The 21,508-nt window shown below is 43.2% G+C and overlaps 1 protein-coding gene and 1 non-coding gene across 4 annotated transcripts in view; one reads left to right on the plus strand and one right to left on the minus strand.

Annotated features, from left to right (window-relative positions):
• The window catches only part of SEPTIN2 (septin 2), a 32,720-nt gene that overhangs the window by 1,347 nt on the left and 9,865 nt on the right, over positions 1-21,508 (plus strand). For 2 of the 3 annotated variants that reach the window (XM_036858176.1, XM_036858178.1), the window contains exons 2-9: positions 6,005-6,038; positions 7,462-7,582; positions 15,538-15,624; positions 16,375-16,498; positions 17,442-17,576; positions 17,748-17,865; positions 19,941-20,042; positions 20,442-20,587. In XM_036858176.1, the coding sequence (XP_036714071.1) occupies positions 6,030-6,038; positions 7,462-7,582; positions 15,538-15,624; positions 16,375-16,498; positions 17,442-17,576; positions 17,748-17,865; positions 19,941-20,042; positions 20,442-20,587 (842 nt within the window). In that variant the 5' untranslated portion in view covers positions 6,005-6,029. The remainder of the gene's footprint in view (positions 1-6,004; positions 6,039-7,461; positions 7,583-15,537; positions 15,625-16,374; positions 16,499-17,441; positions 17,577-17,747; positions 17,866-19,940; positions 20,043-20,441; positions 20,588-21,508) is intronic. The other variant, XM_036858177.1, reaches the window with a different exon arrangement.
• TRNAG-GCC lies at positions 2,831-2,903 on the minus strand. Its single transcript has one exon. It is a non-coding gene; the product is annotated as a tRNA-Gly (tRNA).

Raw genomic sequence — 21,508 nt, forward strand, 5'->3', positions numbered from 1 at the left:
CCAGCCTCCTAACTCGCAATGAATTACGGCAGTGGTCTTTTCGGCCATAAAGTTACCCTGATTTTTTTTTTTTTTTTTTGCCCGTTTTCTGTCTTGATCTCTCAGCGAGCACTGCAGCCCAGGGTAAAGAACAAGGGCTTTTCAGTCAAATCAGATTTGCATTCTGACTGCTCTTGAACTAGTAGGGTGACCTAGGGAAATGAGGATGGGATGGGCGGGAACCTCCCTCTGTGGACTTAAATAAATGTGATTCAGGTCCTTTCTATACTCAACTTGAAAGACAGGAACTGCTGTAAAAGGAAAAGTTGGCCTTTTTTTTTTCTCCAGAGAGAAGGGGACACCAAAGCTCATTTGGCCGCAGAATTGGGGTGAAGCCACTTGTATAGTCTTACTATCTCATTTTGTGCTCATCGTCATACTTGTCACTAGAGAAAACTCATTTGATTGTGGGGTGCTGCCCTCATGCTGTTAAGAGTGTGGTATACTGTACATGGACCTCAAATCCAAAGGCTCTGAATGCCAGATGTTCCAAGGGCTCTGGATGAGGGACTGTGGACCTTTGGGTCCTACTTTGCAGGGTCGTTTGTGGATGGGGATAGTGAATGTAAATGCAAGGATGACGTGTCAGTGGATGGTGGCTTTGGGTAGTCCACTGATACACAGAAATGCCAGTAGCAAAGCAAGTTTCTGTTGCCGAGAATCCAGTTTTAGCCATCTGTTCTTTGTCCCCTTTTGTTTTAGAAAAGTTGATTTCTTCTGTGTGGATTGGGGTGGAAGTATTGCTCTGTGGAAGAAGGAAGCCATGGGTCAAAGAGAAAAAATGTTTTAAATAGTTTCTAGTATCTAGAATGAGTGCATAAATTTTTCATTTGACCTAATTTCTGAGGTTTGGGGGATCTGATTGATCTGCATCCAAGGTTTAAACTAATCACAGTGCTTTGCATTTTGTGTTGCTGGATCAAGGCTTTCTCACTGAAAACCAGGCACTTCAGAAGTTCAACATTTCTCATTCAACTTTCATTTTACATTGGTCAGTTAATAACTTAAACTGTTGGAAAACTGTAGTGGATCCAAATTATGTTTCAGGAAAAAAAAAAAACCTGAGTATGAAAGAAATAGGTTGTGGTAAGAGAAACTTGGTAAAATTAAAGCAAAGTTGAAGTAAGTGTTTTTTTGAGAATTAACATCCTGTTCCAATAATATTACAACAGTATTCTCCACTTCCCCGTATGTGTGCATCAAGATAGGTTTTAAGTGGGAGGAAACCGATAGGAGTGATGGTCCCCTTCTCGCCTGCTGACCAGAATAAGGGCCTGCGCATGCGTAGGCTCAAGGTGCAGCAGTACCGGCAGGGTGCTCACGTGAAGTTGGTTGGGAGTACAGGCAGGGGCCCAGAGTTGAGTGAGGAGCGGGTGTGTGGACGCTCCGGAGCGACTTTGATGGCAGTCCTCTGCCCCGCCAGGTTGGTGTGAAATCACATGCGTGTGATAGCTGGTAAGGCGAGAGCCTGCTCTTCCTTTCTATCCTCAGGCATCTTGTCTCCAGGTGAACTTGAAAGTCATTTTATCCAGTCCTTTAAGAAAAAAAAAACCTCATCATTAGGGAGTCCAGCTGGGATTGGACCACACTTATCTACTGATTTAAGAAATAAAAAATGATTTGGTTCATGCAAGGCCTGTTTTCTTTCTGAATTTGTTCCTACATTTGTTTTGTTTTTGCTCTATTATAAACGGCATTTTCCCTCCATTTCCATTTCTTGGTATCCATTGCTAGCGCAAAATAGAACTTTTGAGTTACACCTGTCCTGTATGCAGCCACCTTAAGTAAATTACCATATTCTGGAGTCTTTTTTAACCAAAGTGTTTGTGGGGTTTTTGGTGTGTATTCAGTCATATCAGAAAAATCATTTTCACTAAACCTGCCAGAGTAGCAGTAAATAATCAGGGTGAGACTGCAACATCAGAGTCTTATTTGGATCCTGCTTCAAATGAACAACGACGAAAAAAAGAGACAATTAGGAAAATAACCCTGGATATTTTGTTATATTGAAGGACTATTGCTAATCTTCCTCATGATAATGGCTTGTCACTTTTCAGTCCTTATTTTTAGAAATATCTAGTACTCATTATCAGGGATCCGGGACAGTGGTTGAGCGGATATTTGAGTTGGTAACTGTTGAATCTGGAGGATGGGGTGGTCCTTGTGGCTTTTGTTTTACTTTTGAATATGTTTGGAGTTTTTCATAAGTGTTTTAAGATAACTGTGGTGGTAATGGGCATCCTTTCCTAATTAGTGATTGTAATTTAAATAATTTAGCATCTGTTGTTTAGAGGATAACGTTTGCCGTTGGCTTCCCGAAATATATTTAAGCAGTTTCCTCACTTAGTGTTTTTATTAGAGTTGGTTGTTGGATTTTATCACATGCATGTTCAGCATCCATTCACATATGGTTTTCTCCTTTAATTTGTTGTAACAGCTTGTATTGATAGATGCTTTTGGTACATTTCCGGGATATAATTGCTAGCAAGTATTTCATTGAGAAATTTTGCATTTCTGTTCATAAGTGAGATTGACCTGCAGCCAGCCAGCTTGCTTGCTCTTTCTTCTCCGTCTGGGTTTGTTGTTGGAGTTGTGCTGTCTTCATAAAATAACTTGGAGTGCTTTCCCTTTTTCTGTAGTGGCTTAAGTGACACTGGCGTTATCTGTTCAGGTTTGGATGGAATTCAGGTCTAGTTCTGTCCGGTCCTGCTCCCTTTCTTTTTTTTCTTTTTTTCCCAATTCTTTTTTTTTTTTTTTTTTTGGTCGCGACATGTAGCATGTGGGATCTTAGTTCCCTGACCAGGGTTCGAACCTGTGCCCCCTGCATTGGCAGCGCAGAGTCTTAACCACTGGACCGCCAGGGAAGTCCTCATTGGTAACTTTTTCTTCACCTGTTCAGTGGCATTTGTTCTAGTCAGGTTTTCAGTTCTTGCTTCAATTTTGGTAATTTACAGTGTCTAGGAAATCATCCATTTCTTCCAGATTTTCTAGTTTGTGGCCATCTTTATACATGTGGTCTCCTGTGTCTGTGATTATATCTTCTTGTTTTTCCTCAAAGGAACTGGTGAGGAATTTGTTTTAGAGAACCAGCTTTTGGTTTTATTTACCCTTCTATTGAGTTATTTTTGGTGTTCTTTAATAGTGAAAATATGTAAAACCCAAATTCTCATTTGAGTCTATTAAACTTTACTGTGCCCCACTGATTTTGCTTTTATCTTCTTTCCATTGCTTTCTAGATAACTTATGGCTTTACTTTTATCCCTCCTTGATCCAAGGGTTATCCAGGAATGTTCTGAATAACTAGGAGTTCCTTTTTATCTTTGTTTTAACAGATCATGATCTGAGAACACTGACTGTAAAAATAACTTTGCATAAATTTTCTTCACAGCAGTTATACGGTAAATAAAGTGTTTTTCTTTAGTCACCTTTCTTGATCTATTGACTCAAGGTTCTCTATAACAGTTAGTTCGGATGTGTCGGTGGTCTCAGACCTCTGCCCTCGCTCATACTGCGTGTATGGAGTCTGTCCAGTTCCGAGAGAAGCTATTAAAGTCTCCCACTTGAATTGTATTTTTGTCAAGTTCACATAGTATTTTTTCTAGTCTTTGCTCTATGTATTTATCTGCTGTAGGTATTCATAGATACGGGTTTATGAATGGTTTATCTTTATAAATTGTTCCTTTTATCATGACCACACTTTGCTTAAACCCCAACTGGGTTATTAACAATGTCTCTCCCTGTTCTTTTGTGTTTGCACTAGCTTGGTATCTCTTAGCCTGTCCCTTTGTTTTCAGCAATTTTTTTTTTTAGCTACTTTGCTTTAAGCATATTTCTTCCATGTAACAGACCTTGGTTTTCTGCTGTTCTCCCTCCACCCCGCCACCCCCAACCTGTCTCCATCTTTTAAGGAGAAAATTTGCTTCTTTCACATTTAGACTGGTGACTGATACTCTTGAACTTTTCTGTTTCTTTTCCATATTTTTACTGGTTTGATCAAGTTGCTGTTCCATATTTTTCTCTTAATTTGGAAGTAAGTTTTTTTTAATCGCTACCTTCTCCTTTTTTTTCGTTATCGAACACTTACCTCTTTATTATTTAAAACAAAGTGTCCGCTGCTTCTTCTGCCAGGACCATCTATCTATTTTCCAACTGACTGCTCCCTTCTCCCTCTTGAAAGTTTTACCTCTCTGCTGTCACTCCTGCCCCCAACTCTGAGGTTTTGCTGAGGAAGTTTAATATTTTAAATTCTGGACTATGAATAGTGCTCCCCTAGGATGTTCCTTCTATTCAAGAGATCTTAAGTCACTCGTGTAGTACACAGTCCCAGGGAAACTCTGGGATTGCTCTTCCTGGGAAATTTTTCTTCTGTTATTACTGTTTTCTTTTCCTCCAACTTCCCCTGTTACTTATGGGAACTCTTACTGTTAACAGGTAGATTTCCTAGATTTTGTCTCTGAGGCTGTCTTTTACCCATGATTTCTCTCCCTGCTGTTTGCCTTGTGCACTAAGATTTCTGATATTTGGTCTTCCATGTCACATTCCGAGTCTCTACTGTGACCTTTCATTTAGTTCAGCTACAGCAGTTTGGGTTTGAAAATGGTGGATTTTAGGTCCAGAAAGTTGTGTTTGAATTACTGTGCTTGCATCTTCATCATAGCGATACCGTTTCTTGGTTCCAGGTGTTGTCTTCCTCCTCCTGCAGCTTGGCTGTTGAGCTCATCTTGGAGGCAGGGGGACGAGGGCACACTCACATGGGCCTGTCACCTTAGCCCTCGAGTCCTCACACCCAAGGTCTCTGTTCCCAAGCTCTTCCAGGGTTCACTGTATTCTTTTCCTTCCTTTCTGGTTCTTCCTTCTGAGGAACCCTTCATCTTCTGCTTCTCTTGCTGCCTAGCGTTTCTGCTGTCCTGGAAGCTTGCCTTGATTCTGCTGCCTAGGTTGAAGCATTTTGGACAACCTAGATGGAGCTTTACCTGTCTCCTTAGTCAGAAGTGGTCCTTCCTTTGCACACGAGCCTGCACCCAATACTCCTTCCCCGCCTTTAGTGATGATCTGTCAGAGCACGAAGCAGTTTGCAGACCCCTCCCCCTCTTCCCCTCTAGTTCCTGCCAGACGGATGAGAGGGAGAACCAAGACTGTATCCTTACCTTCTATGACGTCGTACTACAGAGCTAGAGAGTTACACATGCTACTGCTGTCTTGACGTTGGTTAACCATTTTTTCAGAGGTGGTTTGGGAACATGTCCATTCAAAAAGGAAACTTGGGGGCATGCAGTATTCAGGAATGTTTCAGTCTGGGGGAAATAGGGAGGCAAGAAAGTGAAAGAAGTTTTCTCATAAGTTTCTAAGCGCCAGAAGGAATCAAATTTGACTGCATTCACATCTCTTGACTTTGCCACCAAAGGTTAGCCAGCAGACCCCACATCTCCCGAGGCTTCAGAACTATCGTCACACTTCTCGAGCACTCAGGTGCCTTCAGTCCTTTTTCCTTTACTTGTAAGTGTAGTTGTGTTGCTGTGTGTGCCCCAGTGTCAAGGTCCAGTTCTCAGGAGCTCAGGAAGTCTCCAGCACACAGCAGACAGATGGGCTCCGACAGGCACCCCTTCCTTGTACAAAGCTTTCAAAGAGAGAAAGGAAATTACATAATTCCAGAGGTTATGGGAATTTGTCTTTTTCTCCTGTTGCTCCGCAGTGCCTAACGCATAATCAGTACTAAAAAAGGTATTGTTGAAGACATGGAATGTATACATGTGTACATGTGTATAGATGGTCGCTTTCATTAGCTTAATTTTTTATATCTAATTTATATAATGAGGTGATAATTTCATCATTTCTGGGGAAGTATTTGACATAATGAGAAGCTGAGTGAAACAGAAGCTATTGTTGCCTCATGTAAGCCTTTTTACATATCAGTTCATGTTATTGTATATGTGTATGGATGTACATGTATTTTTCTTTTTTTTAGACAGATTGACAAAACTTCACTAAAGATGTCTAAGGTAAGAGATCACACTTCATGCATCTACAGTATAAGGAGAAACTGCTTTATGGTTTGAAACCTTTTATAGTCAAGATTTTTATGATTCATTATTTTTAATATAACTGATATTTGATTCATTAAGACAGAGTTCTAATTTAACAGTCATCCTAAAAGCTGTGAGCTTGCTTTTTTCAGATTTTCAATTTGTTTCTAAAAACATTAGTGACAATACATTTAGCCTCCCTAGATCATTCCCAGCAGACCATTCAAGTAATAATTTTAAAATTGTAATAATTCATCATGATGAAATTTATGGGGTTCTCAGACTTGATAAACTGGCTTACGTCAGCTGTTGCAAATTAGCCCAGAGCCCGGAAAGGAATAGGTTCTAAAAGACATGCTGAGAAAAGCAGAACTTGTAGTTAAAATTGCAAGATTATTGTTTCTCTTTACCTTTTATTTTTAAGTCTTCGGGTGTTTCTTACTGTGATGCGCAGTCATAGTGATTTTCATTTTTTATACAAGTGTCAGTGTGGAACTTTGATAAGCGAAAAAGAAAATAAAAATTAGCCATAATTCCATTATTCAGAATAACTGCTTGTAACGTTTTGTGAATATTCTTTTTGCATGTGTGACTATATATTTACAAAAGGTAACCTTAAAGGAAATACTATTCTAAATCTTGCCTTTTACATTTAATAAATCAATTGCTGTATCTTTTTTTATTTCTTCCCATTTTTAGTATATCATAGCCTAGATTTCACTGTTTTACTATACTTTTTTGAATCTCCTTGTGTCAGGTATCCATCTGTCAAGGAATATTGACACTTCAGCGGCGTCCGCTGTGACCCCTTTCTCACTCTCAGTCTTCTTTCCCTTGGTCTGTGAAGCTAGATTCTCAGAATCCCACCCCTAAGTGGGCTGCCTCACCCTTGGTGGGGCTCGGTCCCATTGAGCTAGGAATGCAGCAAGAGACGTGACTGTTTCCTGGCTACTTTTCACAAGTGCACCACTCCTGGTACACGAAGTCTTTACTTTGGAAGCTGTTCCTTAGCGAAGTTTGTTGAATGAGACCACTGTAAGTGTGGCCTTACTTTGTACGTCTGACAGATTATCCTTCAACTCTATAGACAATTTTTTAAGTTGAGATTTGAAATTGTACTAAGATGAACTAAGCATGTATCTTTTATGTATTGCTTAATTGCTTAACAGAAATGTTATTTTAGGTCAGCATGTAGGCATGAAATGATACTGGATTGGTTTTTCTTTTTTAAATATTTTCAAATGAATACCATCAGTTTTCTGATAGCAGTGACTTTTTGGAAGTATCGATTTATGTGTATACTTTTTTGATTTGTGAGAACTAATGATATCTATGTTTGTCACAGGTTTAATAATGTCTTAAAAGCAACTAATAAGGTGTTTATTTGTTCTTTTTTTAGCAACAACCAACTCAATTTATAAATCCAGAAACTCCTGGCTATGTTGGATTTGCAAATCTTCCCAATCAAGTTCATCGAAAATCAGTGAAAAAAGGTTTTGAATTCACGCTAATGGTGGTTGGTAAGAAATTAACTTGTACTCTCAAGTTATTAAATATGTGGGTATCTCCTTTTCCCAACCTGTGGAGTATAATAACGTGACCTATAAAGTCACAGGGAAGATTCCTTTGTTGACGGAGTCAAATAACTTGGGAATTTGAAAAAAAACTTCTTTAGAAAATTTTGCTGAAGTGCAGAATTATAATTTTTCTGTCATTTCCTTGCTTGTATGTAGTGAAAGTGTTTGCTCAGTGTGACAGCTGGCCTCTGAAGCCCCCCCTCCCACCCCCCAATCCTTGCTGCCTGGTGTCCATGACGCTCTCTAGCCCCTTCCCCACTGAGCAGGGCTCACTCGTGTAGCCAGTAGGACGCTGTGGAGATGAAGGTGTGTGCCGTGGGGACCGGGTCATGGGCACTGTGGCCTGCGCCTTGCCTTCTCTTGAGTCAGTCACTCTCGGGACACCTCATAGAGAAGTCCTGCAAGGCAAGGCACTGAGGCCCGCCAGTAACCGTGTAGTGACCGTCTCAGAAATGTCCTCCAGCCCCAGTTAAGCCTGCTGGTGACTGCCATCCTGGCCAACATCACTGTCACCACAGAGAGACCCTCAAGCCATCACCGCCCACCTTAGACACTCCCGAACCCCTGACCCAAAGAGTCCATGAGACGATAAATGTTTGTTGTTGGTTTAGGCCTCTGGATTTTACAGTAATTTGTTACACTTGAAAGATGACAAATACTTATAATTAACCAGAAGCGTGTTTATTTAATACTCATAAAAAGAACTGTTCAACTTTTTCTGGTGGGTGTATTTTAAACAAGGAACAATTCTTACTACACACACGTATTTTAAAATAAGTACTTAAAGTCGTTTGAAATTGAGTGGTTACCTGAAATTTCTATTATATCAGATATATTTTATCATGGATTATAGCATATATATTCTGTTTCAGTGTGTCCATAACAAACTTAACTTGATGAACTATTAATTCTGCTTACCATATCACATTTTATTTCATTGCTGAAAATCACAAAATTCTCCCCAAATGCCAAGGTAGCCATTGGAAAAGCTTGATGGGTGGTCATGCATGAGTGGGACAAACGATTGTTTCCTGGGATAAACAGTTCACAAATCTGAGATGAAAAAAACTGTGGGACCCTAGGCCCAGAGAAGTGAATGGTGACATGTTTTAGGAGCACAATTACATGATGATAATAATGCAAATTCCGGTTCCTGGTAGAAAAGAGAAACACAGTGCAGTCTGTCACACGGTTACTTAATTTAGAGCTTTAAAACCAGACAATTACTTCTGGCCCTGATAGAATAGCTCAGGGGTTGAAAAGCTCTTTCTGTAAAGGGTCAGATAGTAAATATTTAAGGCTTTGTGAGCGTTACAGCTTTTGGTGCAGCTGTTAGCTCCACGACAGTGACGACGCATGACGACACATGAACAAACAGGCATAGCTGTCCCAGTGAAGCTCTGTTTTGTTCATGTGGTAGAGGGCTAGATTTGCAGGAGAGCCACAGTTTGCCAAACCCTGAAAAAGCTGTACCAGACTAGTCCTCTTGACCTGAATAAGCAGAAGGCTCGGCAAGATATAAGAAACAGCCCTTTTAAGACACTGAACAGGCAATGCAGGACTTTGGTCCTTGAGAGAAGGAAAAAAAATTCTATGAACTATAAAGTTACTCCAGCTCTCTGCCATTCACCTGCCCTTTTCCCATGGAGGAGTAAACCTAACACGGTTAGTCTCGGCTAAAGAATGAGACCACAGTTCGGGGAAGCTGAGGTAGCAGGCAGAATTCCACAGAAGAGAACGACTTCACACATCTGCACTGGGGTTCCTTTTGGCACCATGGCTGAACAGTAACTTGTATATGGGTAGGGGAAGCCTCCATGAAGCCAAGCAAAATAGAACCACCAGGAAGGAGACTGCATGGAGTTGGAGAGCCGGAAAGGAGTCAAGGAGACATTGGAATTCCAGCCAACCAGGGGGGAAATCTTACTGAACACCCATGACATTCAGGAAAGTCCTTGCTTAGGAGTAGGGCTAAACTCACATAAAGGCTGTTCTAAACCCTGTCTAACAAAGCTTATAAACGAACCTTGAAAGGATCAAGCTTGTTTACAAATGAATTACCTACTTGCCAGGACAAAAACCCATCACTCATTAAAGAAGGACATTAAAATCTAGACACTTACAGTATAACCTTCACAATACTAAGCATCCAGTAAAAAGTTCCTGGATATGCAAAGAAGGGGAAAAAAATGGCCCGTAACCAGGACAGAGATCAAGCAGTAGAAACAGATCCAGAAAAGAACAAAATGGAACTTCTAGAGGTTAAAAAGTGTATACAACGTCTGAGATGAAAAATTTTCTGATGGGCCTAACAGCAAATTGTACACTGCAGAAGAGCTGGGGCAATAGAAAGCATCCAAACTAAAACACCAAGCAGAATAAATATAAAGAAAAGCACACCAGGGCATGTAATCAGATGGTGAAAACCACTGATAAATGGAAAAATCTTACAAGAAGCCAGAAAAAAAGAAAACATTACATAGGGTCAGAGGTAAGAAAGACCACTGACTGCTCATCAGGAATAATGTAAGCCGTGTGGAATGACAGTTTAAAGTACTGAAAGTATAAAAGTATCAGCCTAGAATTCTGTGTTTGTCAAAAATAACCTTTAAAAATGAAGGTTAAAAAGAAGATAAAGACATCTTCAGATAAATAAGCGGAAAGAATTTATTGGTATCAGACGTATACTGTAAGGAAGATTAAATGAGGTTTTCAAGTTGGCACAGAAGGGAGAGCACTGGAAATGGCACATGTGTTGGTAAAAGTAAGACTTCTTGCTTTTTAATTTCTTTCAAAGATAATTGATAGTGTGTAACATGTAGGAATAAAATGAACAAGGATAGCACAGAGGACAGAGGGTGAGTAGAAGTGTGCAGCTGTGAACTTCTTACATTACGTGTGAGGTGATAGAACATTATTGAAAGGAAGATGCTGGATTAATGGTGCCATTGTGAACTTAAGAGCATCCACTAGAAAACTAAAGATTTGGCTAAAAGCCAATAGCTTTGATAAAATAGAATATAAAAAAGTATTCAGTCCAAAAGAAAGCAGGAAAAGAAAAAAGGATAGATGAGACAATAGAAAAAGGGCAGCAAGATGGCAGGCTTGAGCACAGCCTTGTCGATAATTATGTGTAAATGGACAAGGCAAAGTATAAGGGAAAGGTAGGCGTTATCAGACTAAATGACCTCCTGTGGTCTACAGGAAAAACCCTTTTCGTTAAAAATAAAAGAATGGGACATTGTGATACAAGCCCCAGTCATAAAGCTGAAGTGGCTGAATTACTATCAGACAAAGCAGACTTTAGGTCTACTACCTGAATATTCCCAGAGAGGAAGAACTTTTTATATCATAACGAGAAAGGGATCTGTTCAAAACAACGTCATCTAAAATATGCATGACGCAGAGTCTGATGGGAGAAAGATAAATCTGTGAGGACAGGAGTTTTTGACACTCCTCACAGTAACTTATGAAGCAGATACAAAGTCAGTAGTGTTGTGGAATGTTTAAGTTATGCTGTCAAACAATACAGCCCAGCTGACGTGCAGAGCACTGTGCTGAACAGCTGCAGGACACCCGTTCTTCGAAGGCACGTGGAACATTCACCAGACATGCTCTGCATTATGAGAGTATTAGGCCAAGCACTGCCCTGTTGCAAATGATGAGAAAAGTAGACTTAATTCCTCATGAGCCTAGACACAGACACCTTAATAAAATTGTAGCGAGCCCTTAATACAGTCAGTTCTACTGTAACACAATATATGTGTGTTCCTAAAAAATCACCATGCGGGGAAAATAGGGACACAACACTCAAAACCTTCCTCAGTGACGTGTTAGGAACATAGTAAAAATGATCTCAGTTTCACACGTTAAATGGTTAAGAAATCAAAATTACTACACCACATAAGCCACTGAACTGAAGTTTGTGAAAGTGGGCATCAGGACGGTTGCAGCCTGTGTGTTATTGTGAGGTTGTGGAAGGAGGGCTGTCTGAGGATGGGTGGACAGTTGGGACACTGGAGGTGAGTGGCTGTGGCTTGTAATACATCAGCTGGTAGCTGTGGTGTATGCCTTGGGAGTGTTCCTTTGTGGCTTGATTCTGCTGGGTAGACCTAGTTTCTCACCAGTGAAATCACACATAAGTAAATGCAACATTTGTATTATGCTGAAATTGTTACATAATATATCAGTTGTGTTGGAACAAATTGTCACTTTCAAAGCAAGTGTCATGGCAGGACTGACTGTGCATCCTAAACGAATGGGGTTGATCGCAGGAATGTGTGGATTAACACTGGAAATGAATCACTTTGGTCCTAAAGGGGAAATACCTACAGTTAGCATTACTCTTACTCGTGAAAAACAGAGAGAAAGAAGTACAGTCTCCTTAATGGCAAATAACATGATTTGTGTATGTTAAAATCATAAGAAAACTACAAAGCTGCTAGATCTAATAGGTAAAGTTTAGCAAGATTGCAGGTTCCGGTCAATATACAAAAGTCAACTTTATTTCTGTAATTACCAGCAAGTAATTTAAAAATGAACATAGAAATACAATATCAAAAACAATTACAATGATAAAATCTTTTTAAAAGACAGTACCATTTATAGTAATACAAAAGGTACATACTGCTTAGGGATAATATAACAAAATGTGGGGACTTCCCTGGCAGTCCAGTGGTTAAGGATCTGCCTTCCAGTGCAGGGGACGCGGGTTCAATCCCTGGTCAGGGAACTAAGATCCCACATGCCGTGGGGCAGCTAAACCCGCGCGCTGCAGCTACTGAGCACTCGGACCGCAACAAAAAGATACCACATGCCGCAACTAAGACCCAGCACAGACAAAAATAAAAATAAATAAAATTTTTTTTTTTAAAGTATTAAACTTAAAAAATTTTTTTAACAAAATGTGTGCAAGACCAACACTGAAAACTTCAAAACACAGCTGAAAAAACCAAAGGAAAGCTGACTGAGTTGCGAGACCTCACCCACTCGTGGAGCGGGGCTCTTCAGATGTCCTACCTCCCCAAACTGATCCATAGAGTCAATTAAATCCCTGTCAAAATCACAGCAGACTTTTGAAAAACAGGAATTAACGATCTGATTCTAAAGTGCAAATGTAAATGCAGAGGGCCTAGAATATGACAACAATCTGATTTCCAACAAAATCCACAGCAGTGTGTAAGGTAGGCATAGAGATCAACTGCATAAAATAACAGCCCAGACCGCATGTATACGGTCAGCTGATTTTTGACTAAAGTGCCAAGGTAATTCAGCATGGGAAAAGGTTAGTCTTTTTACAAATAGTGCTGTAGCAATTGCTTGATTGTTTGGGAAAAAAATGAACTCTAGCCCCTCCTTCACACTGAACATCAGCAATGAACTCAGAATGGATTGTTGACCTAGTTGGAAAGCTATAAAAAGTCTAGGAGAAAATTGCTTTAAAAACGTTTATGACTTTGGAGCACGCAGATTGCTTAGGACACGAAGAGCACTAGTCACAAAAGAAAATAATACGTTGTGCTTCACTCAAGATTTGCCTTCTTCAAAAGGCACCAGTAAGAAGATAGGCCATAAACTGAGCAAGTATTCATATCGTAGTTTATGCGACACAGGACTTACATCTAGAATATAAAAATTTTCACAGGCTTAGTTAGAAGACAAATGACCCAATTACAAAAAGGGTCAAAAGATTTGAAGAGACATTTCACGGGAGGTAAACAGATGGGTGGTAAACACACAATGATGTCCTCTTCAGTCATCAGGGAAACACACGTGAACACCACCATGAGGTAGCCCTGCATACCCTCCAGACTGGCTGAAGTGCTACAGGCAGGCAGTGCAAGTGTTAGCAGTGGAGCAGCTGGTGAGAAGGCAAAGTGTGCCCTTTCTTCACAGTTACATGCGCACCCTGTGACTCAGCGGTCCCCTCCTCGGTGTTTACCCGAGAGAAGTGATAGCACGTCACAGACTGTGTGTGAATGCTCGAAGCCAGTTTTCTGGACATAGCTCAGGTGTCTGTCCAGCAGCAGGTTGTGTTGTATCCGCACGACAGAACATGGCTCGGCAGTGCAGAGAAACAGGCTACCAACAGGGGCAGGAGCACGGACCAACCTCAGAAGCTAATTAATTGTATGCTGAGCCAAAGCTGCCAGACACAGCGGAGAGGGCGTGCTGTTTGTTTTGTGTTAGAATGTTTGGATGGTGATGGATTTATACTGGTCCACACCTTCATGCGTGTCTTGTTTCCCCCATCTAAAGGCACCTATTTGGGACACTCCCAGCTGGGATAGAGATACTAGTGAAAGTATTAGAACAGCAAAGCTAGGTGTGCTCAGAGATTCAGCCCAAAGGTGGCATCATGTTCTGAGTTAATAAGCAAATTATTTGTAGATGTTACCCAAAAGCTATTCCAAGTGAAATAATCACTTATACCTTTAAAATTAAGATTCATAATTTAGAATCCGCCATCTCCACTCAGACACGTTTGCTCAGCTGTCTTCTGGCCTTGGTCCCTTTTCAGCTGTATTAGTTACAGCTCTCACCATTCAGTCGGTGACAGTGGCTTTGCCTGTCATCTTCCCCTGCTGGACTGCCAGGCTCCGTGGGAGCAGGGACTCACCCGTCCTGTTGTCCGCTGGGTCCCCGCACCTACACCTGTGCCCGGCACTCGGGGAGAGGACTTGGCACATCCTGGTAACGTCCCCTGCAAACGTAGTGAACGTGTAAAAGGGCGTTTCTGGACACTCTATTAAAAGGACAACTTGCTGGGATAGTGTGTATTTAGTCATATTCTTGCTCTCATATTTGGACATGTTCAAAATGTAATTCTGTTTTTGTCCTTTTAATGTTCCTTTTCATCTATGAAAATTGCAGTCTAGTTAAAGTGCAGTCCTAATTGTGTATGTCTACAAATTTCAGATTCAATCTTCTGTTCTTGATTTTCCCAGAGGTAATTTTTAAATCAGATGTATGCTCCTTCCACAGGCTGTGCAGGCACTTAGCGGGGGGGGGGGGGGTCACACCAAGGTGCCCAGGGGACAGTCGGACCAATACATGCAAACTTAAGCCTTAGATGATGACTTCCAGTAAAGTGTTGGAATCTGTTCATGCTTCCTTGGAATAGAAATTTTAATTTTTGGTGTTTTGCATCTTCTTTGAAGTTAAACTTCAAATATTCAGAATACGTGATACACAGTGGTTTAAGTGGAATTTTTAACTCGTGAAGTGCTGGAGTGGCTATGCGCTGCCTGAATTGGTCGCGTTACACTCAGCAGAGTGAGCAGGAAGTTGCCTGACGTGCGGTGGTTGCCAGCGGTGGGATGCGGGGCTGTGAGTGAAACAGGAAGAGGGCAGGGGGCCTGCTGCTGCCTTGCTGTCACCGGGGAGGTGGCGGACCGGTTGTGTGCAAGGGTTAGCTGTCCATCCATCCTCCGTGCCCTGATCCCACAGCTGGGGAAGCTGGGTGGTGTTGACGGTGTTGTGTGTGTTCAGTTCTCTGAAACGTGATGAGTTTAAGGGTTAGCGGAGCCCATACCTGAAAACCTACTGTGCATTCCTTTTCTCAAAAAATAAAAACCCACCTCAAGTCCATTCCACATATTTGGGAAGAGGTCACATTGTGTTAATGATCTTAACGGATTCTGGAGCGTCACAGACCTGGATTCCAGCTGAGGCCTTGCTCCGGACAGCACTGAGCGCACAGGCTACTGACCTTGGAGCCCCTATTCCCCCATCAGTGGGACCGGGAGGGTTGTGCCATTTTCACGGTCGTCACATGGGATGCAGAGACGGATGTTTGTGAGGCACTTAGTCCAGGGCCGGGCCTCACGTAAACACTCAACAGATTTGACTGTGTCACACATATAACGTCACGACATCAATTTCCTTTTTGTTTCAAGGTGAATCGGGTCTCGGAAAATCAACTCTCATAAACAGCCTCTTCCTGACTGACCTCTACCCAGAAAGAGTCATACCTGGAGCTGCAGGTACAGAAGTTTCCACGCTGCACTACATGAAAGCTGCTACAGAGTGCATAATTAGTATTTTGTGCCTTAGCTTTGTGTTTTGTTTGTTTTTGTTTGGCTGTAGACAGAAGGAGAACGTCAGTCAGGTAGGGAAAGGTGTGCTGCACCTGACGTCCTTGGATCTCGATTATACACACTCTGACCATGTACCATGGTCCATCTTCTCCAAGCTTGTCTTCTTTGTCTACAAAGTGCAATAGTTCCTGCCTATGTTGTATGTTTGATGGGAGGATCAGTGTTCTCATGAAAAAACCGGCATACACAGAAGATTTCTGTGGGCACAGGTGTCGTCTGACCTCTTCCCCTAGGTGTGAGCGTCCAGCACTGGACACTGGGCTTTGTGAGGCTGTTGAGTGAATGAACTGTGCATACATCAGTCTGGGACTTGGGCCACCACAACACGACTGCAGCCCTTGGACAGTTTTTAAATGGATTCATTAATTGTTCTTTTTGCCCCAGGAATCAGAAATTATAATTTTCAACTCCCAAGCAGCCCTTTAATCTTAGCTGCGATGTTTCCCGTGCTGACCCTGGGTCATTTTTACACAGTCCTCATGTTACCTTCTGAGAACTGTCCTTAAAGAGAGATAGTGAACTTCTGAGTCATTTGTTTAATAATAAAGTAACTAACAGGTAATTTCTCATTTTTGCAAACTGGTTCTATTTTAAGGTACGTTCTCTTATTAAGTTTGCTTCTTTTTTTTTTTTTAGAGAAAATTGAAAGAACTGTCCAAATTGAGGCTTCAACTGTTGAGATTGAAGAGCGAGGGGTCAAGCTGCGGCTGACCGTGGTGGACACGCCAGGCTACGGGGACGCCATCAACTGCAGGGATTGGTGCGTGCCCCAGAGCCCCGCCGGTGACGAGGCCGTGTGCCTGCTCACGCTTGTTTCCGCGTATTTCAGTCTGTGATGTTGGTGACTGATTGCTGGGTTTGGGGTAGCTGTGTATAGTAAAACAATGAGACAATTTAAGTCATTTTAATTACGGCATTTTAAATGAGGAATTTCACAGGGAAGGAGTATTTTCTTCTGTAAGAGCGTTCTAGTGAGATCTGATATCACAAAGCCAACCATACAGCAAATGCTAGCATAAATAAAGCACGTTGATTTGGACCATGGCCAGTGGACAAGATATGGTAGTACAGCCTTTCTCTTTTCCATATTCAAGAAGATGAAATCTCTTAAGAGACTTGCTCAAGAGCTAGTGTCTGTAACTGGCTGCTTGTTGGCACCATTTGCACAAGTAAAGAAATCCAGAAGTAGAATGTAAGAGCGGTCTGTCCCCTGTACCTTGCAGAGAATATGCTTTCATTGTACAAGCTCTCCTAGTTCTAATCCCCATAAACGTAAAGCACCAACTTTCCAGCACTAATAAGAGGGAAGGAAGGAAGGAGAGGGCTTTCTTGCGTCTTTCTCCGTCACCGGGGGTCTCTCCCTTCCTTCCGCAGGCACCCCTTAGCTCCCCTGTTCTTGACCCGTGTTCCGCTTCCACTCTGCCCCGACTGACTGTCTTCAGTCAGTCAGCTCAGCCTCTTTGTAACCTATTCCATCCAGGCTTTTGACCTTCAACACTTAAGGAAATGATTCTTGGCACAGTGTCCAAAAGCCTCCGTCTTGCCAAACCTAGGAGTCGGTTTTCTGTTCCCATCTTACAGTTGAATTATTAAATCACACCTGCTGGAGAGGCAGGAGACAGAACAGCTCGTTTGGCCTTTGACGTTGGGGAGAGCTGCCTCTTGCATCCCGTGATTGCTCGTATCTGTGTTGTTGCTCTCAGCTTTAAGACAATCATCTCCTACATCGACGAGCAGTTTGAACGGTACCTGCATGACGAGAGTGGTCTGAACAGACGGCACATCATCGATAACAGGGTGCACTGTTGCTTTTACTTTATTTCTCCCTTCGGACACGGGTAAGTAAGCATTTACCATGGAAACCTGGTGTGTAGATTAAGATTTCTTGTTTACTATGTGGGTTTCCAACTTTCCTCCAAACTGCATATTGTATTATAAGAATTGGGGTAATTTTGAGAGAAAAAAATTCAGTGTGATCTCCTTATTCTTCCCTTAAACATGACTTTTAGACTTAAGCCCTTGGATGTTGCGTTTATGAAGGCGATACACAACAAGGTGAACATTGTGCCTGTCATCGCGAAAGCTGACACGCTCACGCTGAAGGAGCGGGAGCGCCTGAAGAAGAGGGTGCGTGCTGGGCTCGCCGGGGCGGCCGGGCCGGAGCGGGCCGGGGGGGCGGGGCGTCTGGCGGTGGGTTCCACAGTCCCTGGCTGGCACGGAGCCGGCCTCGCTGATGTCCGTGCTGTCAGCGTCGGTGCGCCTCTGTCGTCTCACAGTTGTGTAAGTCAGACGAATTCTTAGAAGGGAACTGGTGTGCGTTTATATTTTTGCAAGAGGGCTGCGTTTCCCTTGAAACAAGCTTGTAGCCGTTGGCGGCCCCCAAGGCAGAGTGTGGGCCTGGTCCCCTGCGGCCCTGGAGCGGCTCTGGATGTGCTCCTGTCGCTCGTAGGGTCCCTTCTGAGAGATGGGAGACGGCACCTCGCTGCAATTTGTGCTCGCCTGGTTGCTGGTCTGAGTATCTGTCATGGTGCTTGAAGCCCGTTGCCGTGTTCTCTGGGGTTTTAGAGCCTTGCTGCTCTTTATTACATTTTTATTGACTTACAGATACTTGTATATTTTTAGAGATTGACTGTCACGTTGCAGATTATTTCACCTAGTTAGACTTTTGTGTTATTTCATGTTTCTCTTAATGTCTTCTGCCATAAGCGGAGTTTTAAAATTATATGGACTCATGTTTGTCAGCCTTTTCCTTTATTGTCTCAAGTGTCTGCCAGTTTTTTAGGAAATATTCAGGCCCTTGGAAGAGTCCCTGAAAACTTAGGCATTTTTATGCTTGACAATAAGTGTTTTGGCAATTTACACTTAAGGGGACTTCACCTTTTACAGGATGTTACATTAAATGTCGGACAGGTAGGAGGGGCAGGTGTCAGGGTTAGGAGGCTTTATACTCATCTCTGATCCTGTGTCCAGAATTCTTAGGGCCCGATTTCAAAGGCTGAAATGACTTGAAGTCTTGGGCCTCTGCAGTCCCTCTCTTTCTCTGGTTTCCTCCTTGTACCTGTGGGCGTGCTCCTCCCTCCCAGTCTGAGAACAGCTGCCCGCCTCCCTGTCTCTGAGAATGGTCCCGTCCTTCATGCAGTCGCCCACAGTGAGGAGGTGATTCTCTCTGATCCATCACTTTCTTGCTCCGGGTGGGGAGCAGGCAGAGCAGGTTCATGCTCACCGCTCAGCTTCTCCATCTCACTGGGGAGTGAGCAGTTAGGAGCAGACTAAGGTCAGCTTGCAAGGGGGAGAGGGTGCGGGGAGGAGGGCCTTTTCTTAAATCCGGACGTAGTGCAGACCGTGGGTTCGTCCAAGATCTTCGACCACGCAAGGCCCTTCAGGTCACATTAAGGAGGAAAAAACTGGGGAGCAGGTTTGAAGTAGGGGTGCTTCCTGCTGACTTGGCTTGTGTTCTCCCTTCCCTTGGCGGTCCAGACTCTGGCGTGAGAGTAAAAGCAGAGCCCCAGCCTCGCATCTGATGGAGCACCAACAGTGGGGGCTTGGGGGCGCTGGCTGCTTAGTAGACTGGCTGGTGAATGCCTGCTTACTTCAACTGCAGCCCAGTTTCCCTTTCCCTCTGGGCTACTCTACTACTTGGTTGATAGTTCAGACTGTGAGGTTACACTGCTGACCACTTTTTTCCTATTGAATAAAATCCAGATCCCTAGATCCCTCACCTGGTGGCATTCAGGGAACTGTCCACCTCAGTTGTTTCTTTGTCCTGTCCAACTAGATGTCTTAACCTTCCAGCCATCCTAGATTTCTTGTGATTCCCAAGACACAACCCTTGCGTCCTCCCCTCCATGCCTTTGAGGAGATGTTCCCTCTGGGCGCGTCTCCCTTCTCTACCTGCAGGACTCCTTCCGGAGGCTGGTTGTGGTGTGGTCTCCTTTTACCTGCTGTACCGGGACTGTCGTTAGCCTGCTGCTTTGTGCAGTGAAGGTGGTGATACATTGTTGTTGTTATTCTGGACAGCGGGTCCCTCAGAGTGCGAGCATGAATACCTTTTTAGCAGTTTGTAAAATCATTTGAAAATGATTTTAATCAATATGATTATTGACATTTGGATAACTCTGACATACTTCTAATATGATGCATTAGACTTGACTGAAATAGTATGCAGTTGGCTACAGTTGCTCCTGGCTTGGTCTTTCTTTCAGATTCTGGATGAAATTGAAGAACATAACATCAAAATCTATCACTTACCTGATGCAGAGTCAGATGAAGATGAAGATTTTAAAGAGCAGACTAGACTTCTCAAGGTAGGAACTCTGTCTCCAAGTACACAGTGTAACTAACTCCTGTTTCCTGTAGTCAGTGCATTTAAGATGGAAAGAGCTGGCAAAGCACACAGTCTTAGAAGGCTTGGCCTCTGAGGCTGCCAGGTAGACTTGGTCACAGTAGTAGTTTTGCTCTAAAGATATTCTGGCATAGCTGTCACCTGAGGCTTAGAAATCTTACTGCAGGTTTAGTTTGATTTCATGCAGTTTGTCCCATGTGGAAAAGAACTGCCACTTGCAAGTAAGACGTGTACCGCTGGCTTTCCAGGGGGGCCTCATAGTTGGCAGCAGTGTGCTCATTCTGTGCTGGCGTTCCTGTGTTTGCCGTGCACGTTGGGGTTCCCTGTGTGGAGCCAGTCTACCCCGTGTGTCTCTTTCTAGGCCAGTATCCCATTCTCTGTGGTTGGATCCAATCAGCTGATTGAAGCCAAAGGCAAGAAAGTCAGAGGCCGCCTCTACCCGTGGGGCGTCGTGGAGGTGGAGAACCCAGAGCACAACGACTTTCTGAAACTGAGGACAATGCTGATGTGAGGCGCGCCGGCGTTCCCGCTGGCTTGGGGGGCAGAGCTTTCGGCGGGGGGGCTGTGCGTGGGGCCTGCGAGCCACGCCGGCTCCGTCCTGCTCCTGCCGCGGGGCTGTCCCCGCTTGGTGCAGAGGCCCTCCCTTCTCTGGGACTGTAGCAGACTAGCCTCTTCCGCCTGGGGCCTGTAGCTTAATACACTCTCCTTCCTGATCTCAAAGACCTTTTTGATGCTAAAAGTAGACTAGACCTCACCTGTGGTGTGGCTGCACCACACACAGGACACCTCTTGCTCTGGTGAGGAAATGGACGGCTTCGCTGCCTGGGGCCCTGAGAGCCTTCTCCCGCCGCCGCTGAAATGCAGCAGACTGCCCATCAGCCTCAGGCTCTCACACGAGGTGGCCCCGGTTAGCCTTGAGGTTCTCCAGTGGGTTCTTAGCAGCTAGAACGGACCTGACTACAAAAACAGACTTTTTTCCTCTAAAAATAAATTGTACATTTAGTAACAAACATGCATTGCTGTTGCCCTTGAATAAAGAGGCTAAAAGAAAGAGTGTTGCTAAAATCTAACCCCTTTTTCATCAGAATTCTGAGTTCAAAGAACGGCTGGTCCAGATAAATTTTGAAGAACTAAAAATTGCTCTACAGGCCACGTAGGTCTCACTTGGTTTCGGAATTTTTGGTGATTTAAAATCACTAAAAATACCATTAAAGTTGGCATTCAAGTTATGTCAGATGTAATTCAGTCACCATGTCAGGTGTGAAAGGGCACCCAGGCCCTCCGGGGACAGGCCTTTGCCTGTCATGATCCTGTCTCAGAGCTGAGTGCTTAAGTATCTGAAAAAGCTGGGCCGAAGCTATGAATGTTTTCCAAGATGATTAGAAGATGCAAAGTGCTGTTTCTGTCTCATCCAGAAGATTAGTACTT

This window comes from Balaenoptera musculus, chromosome 7 (genome assembly GCF_009873245.2).
Source record: "Balaenoptera musculus isolate JJ_BM4_2016_0621 chromosome 7, mBalMus1.pri.v3, whole genome shotgun sequence".
Classification (NCBI taxonomy): domain Eukaryota; kingdom Metazoa; phylum Chordata; class Mammalia; order Artiodactyla; family Balaenopteridae; genus Balaenoptera; species Balaenoptera musculus.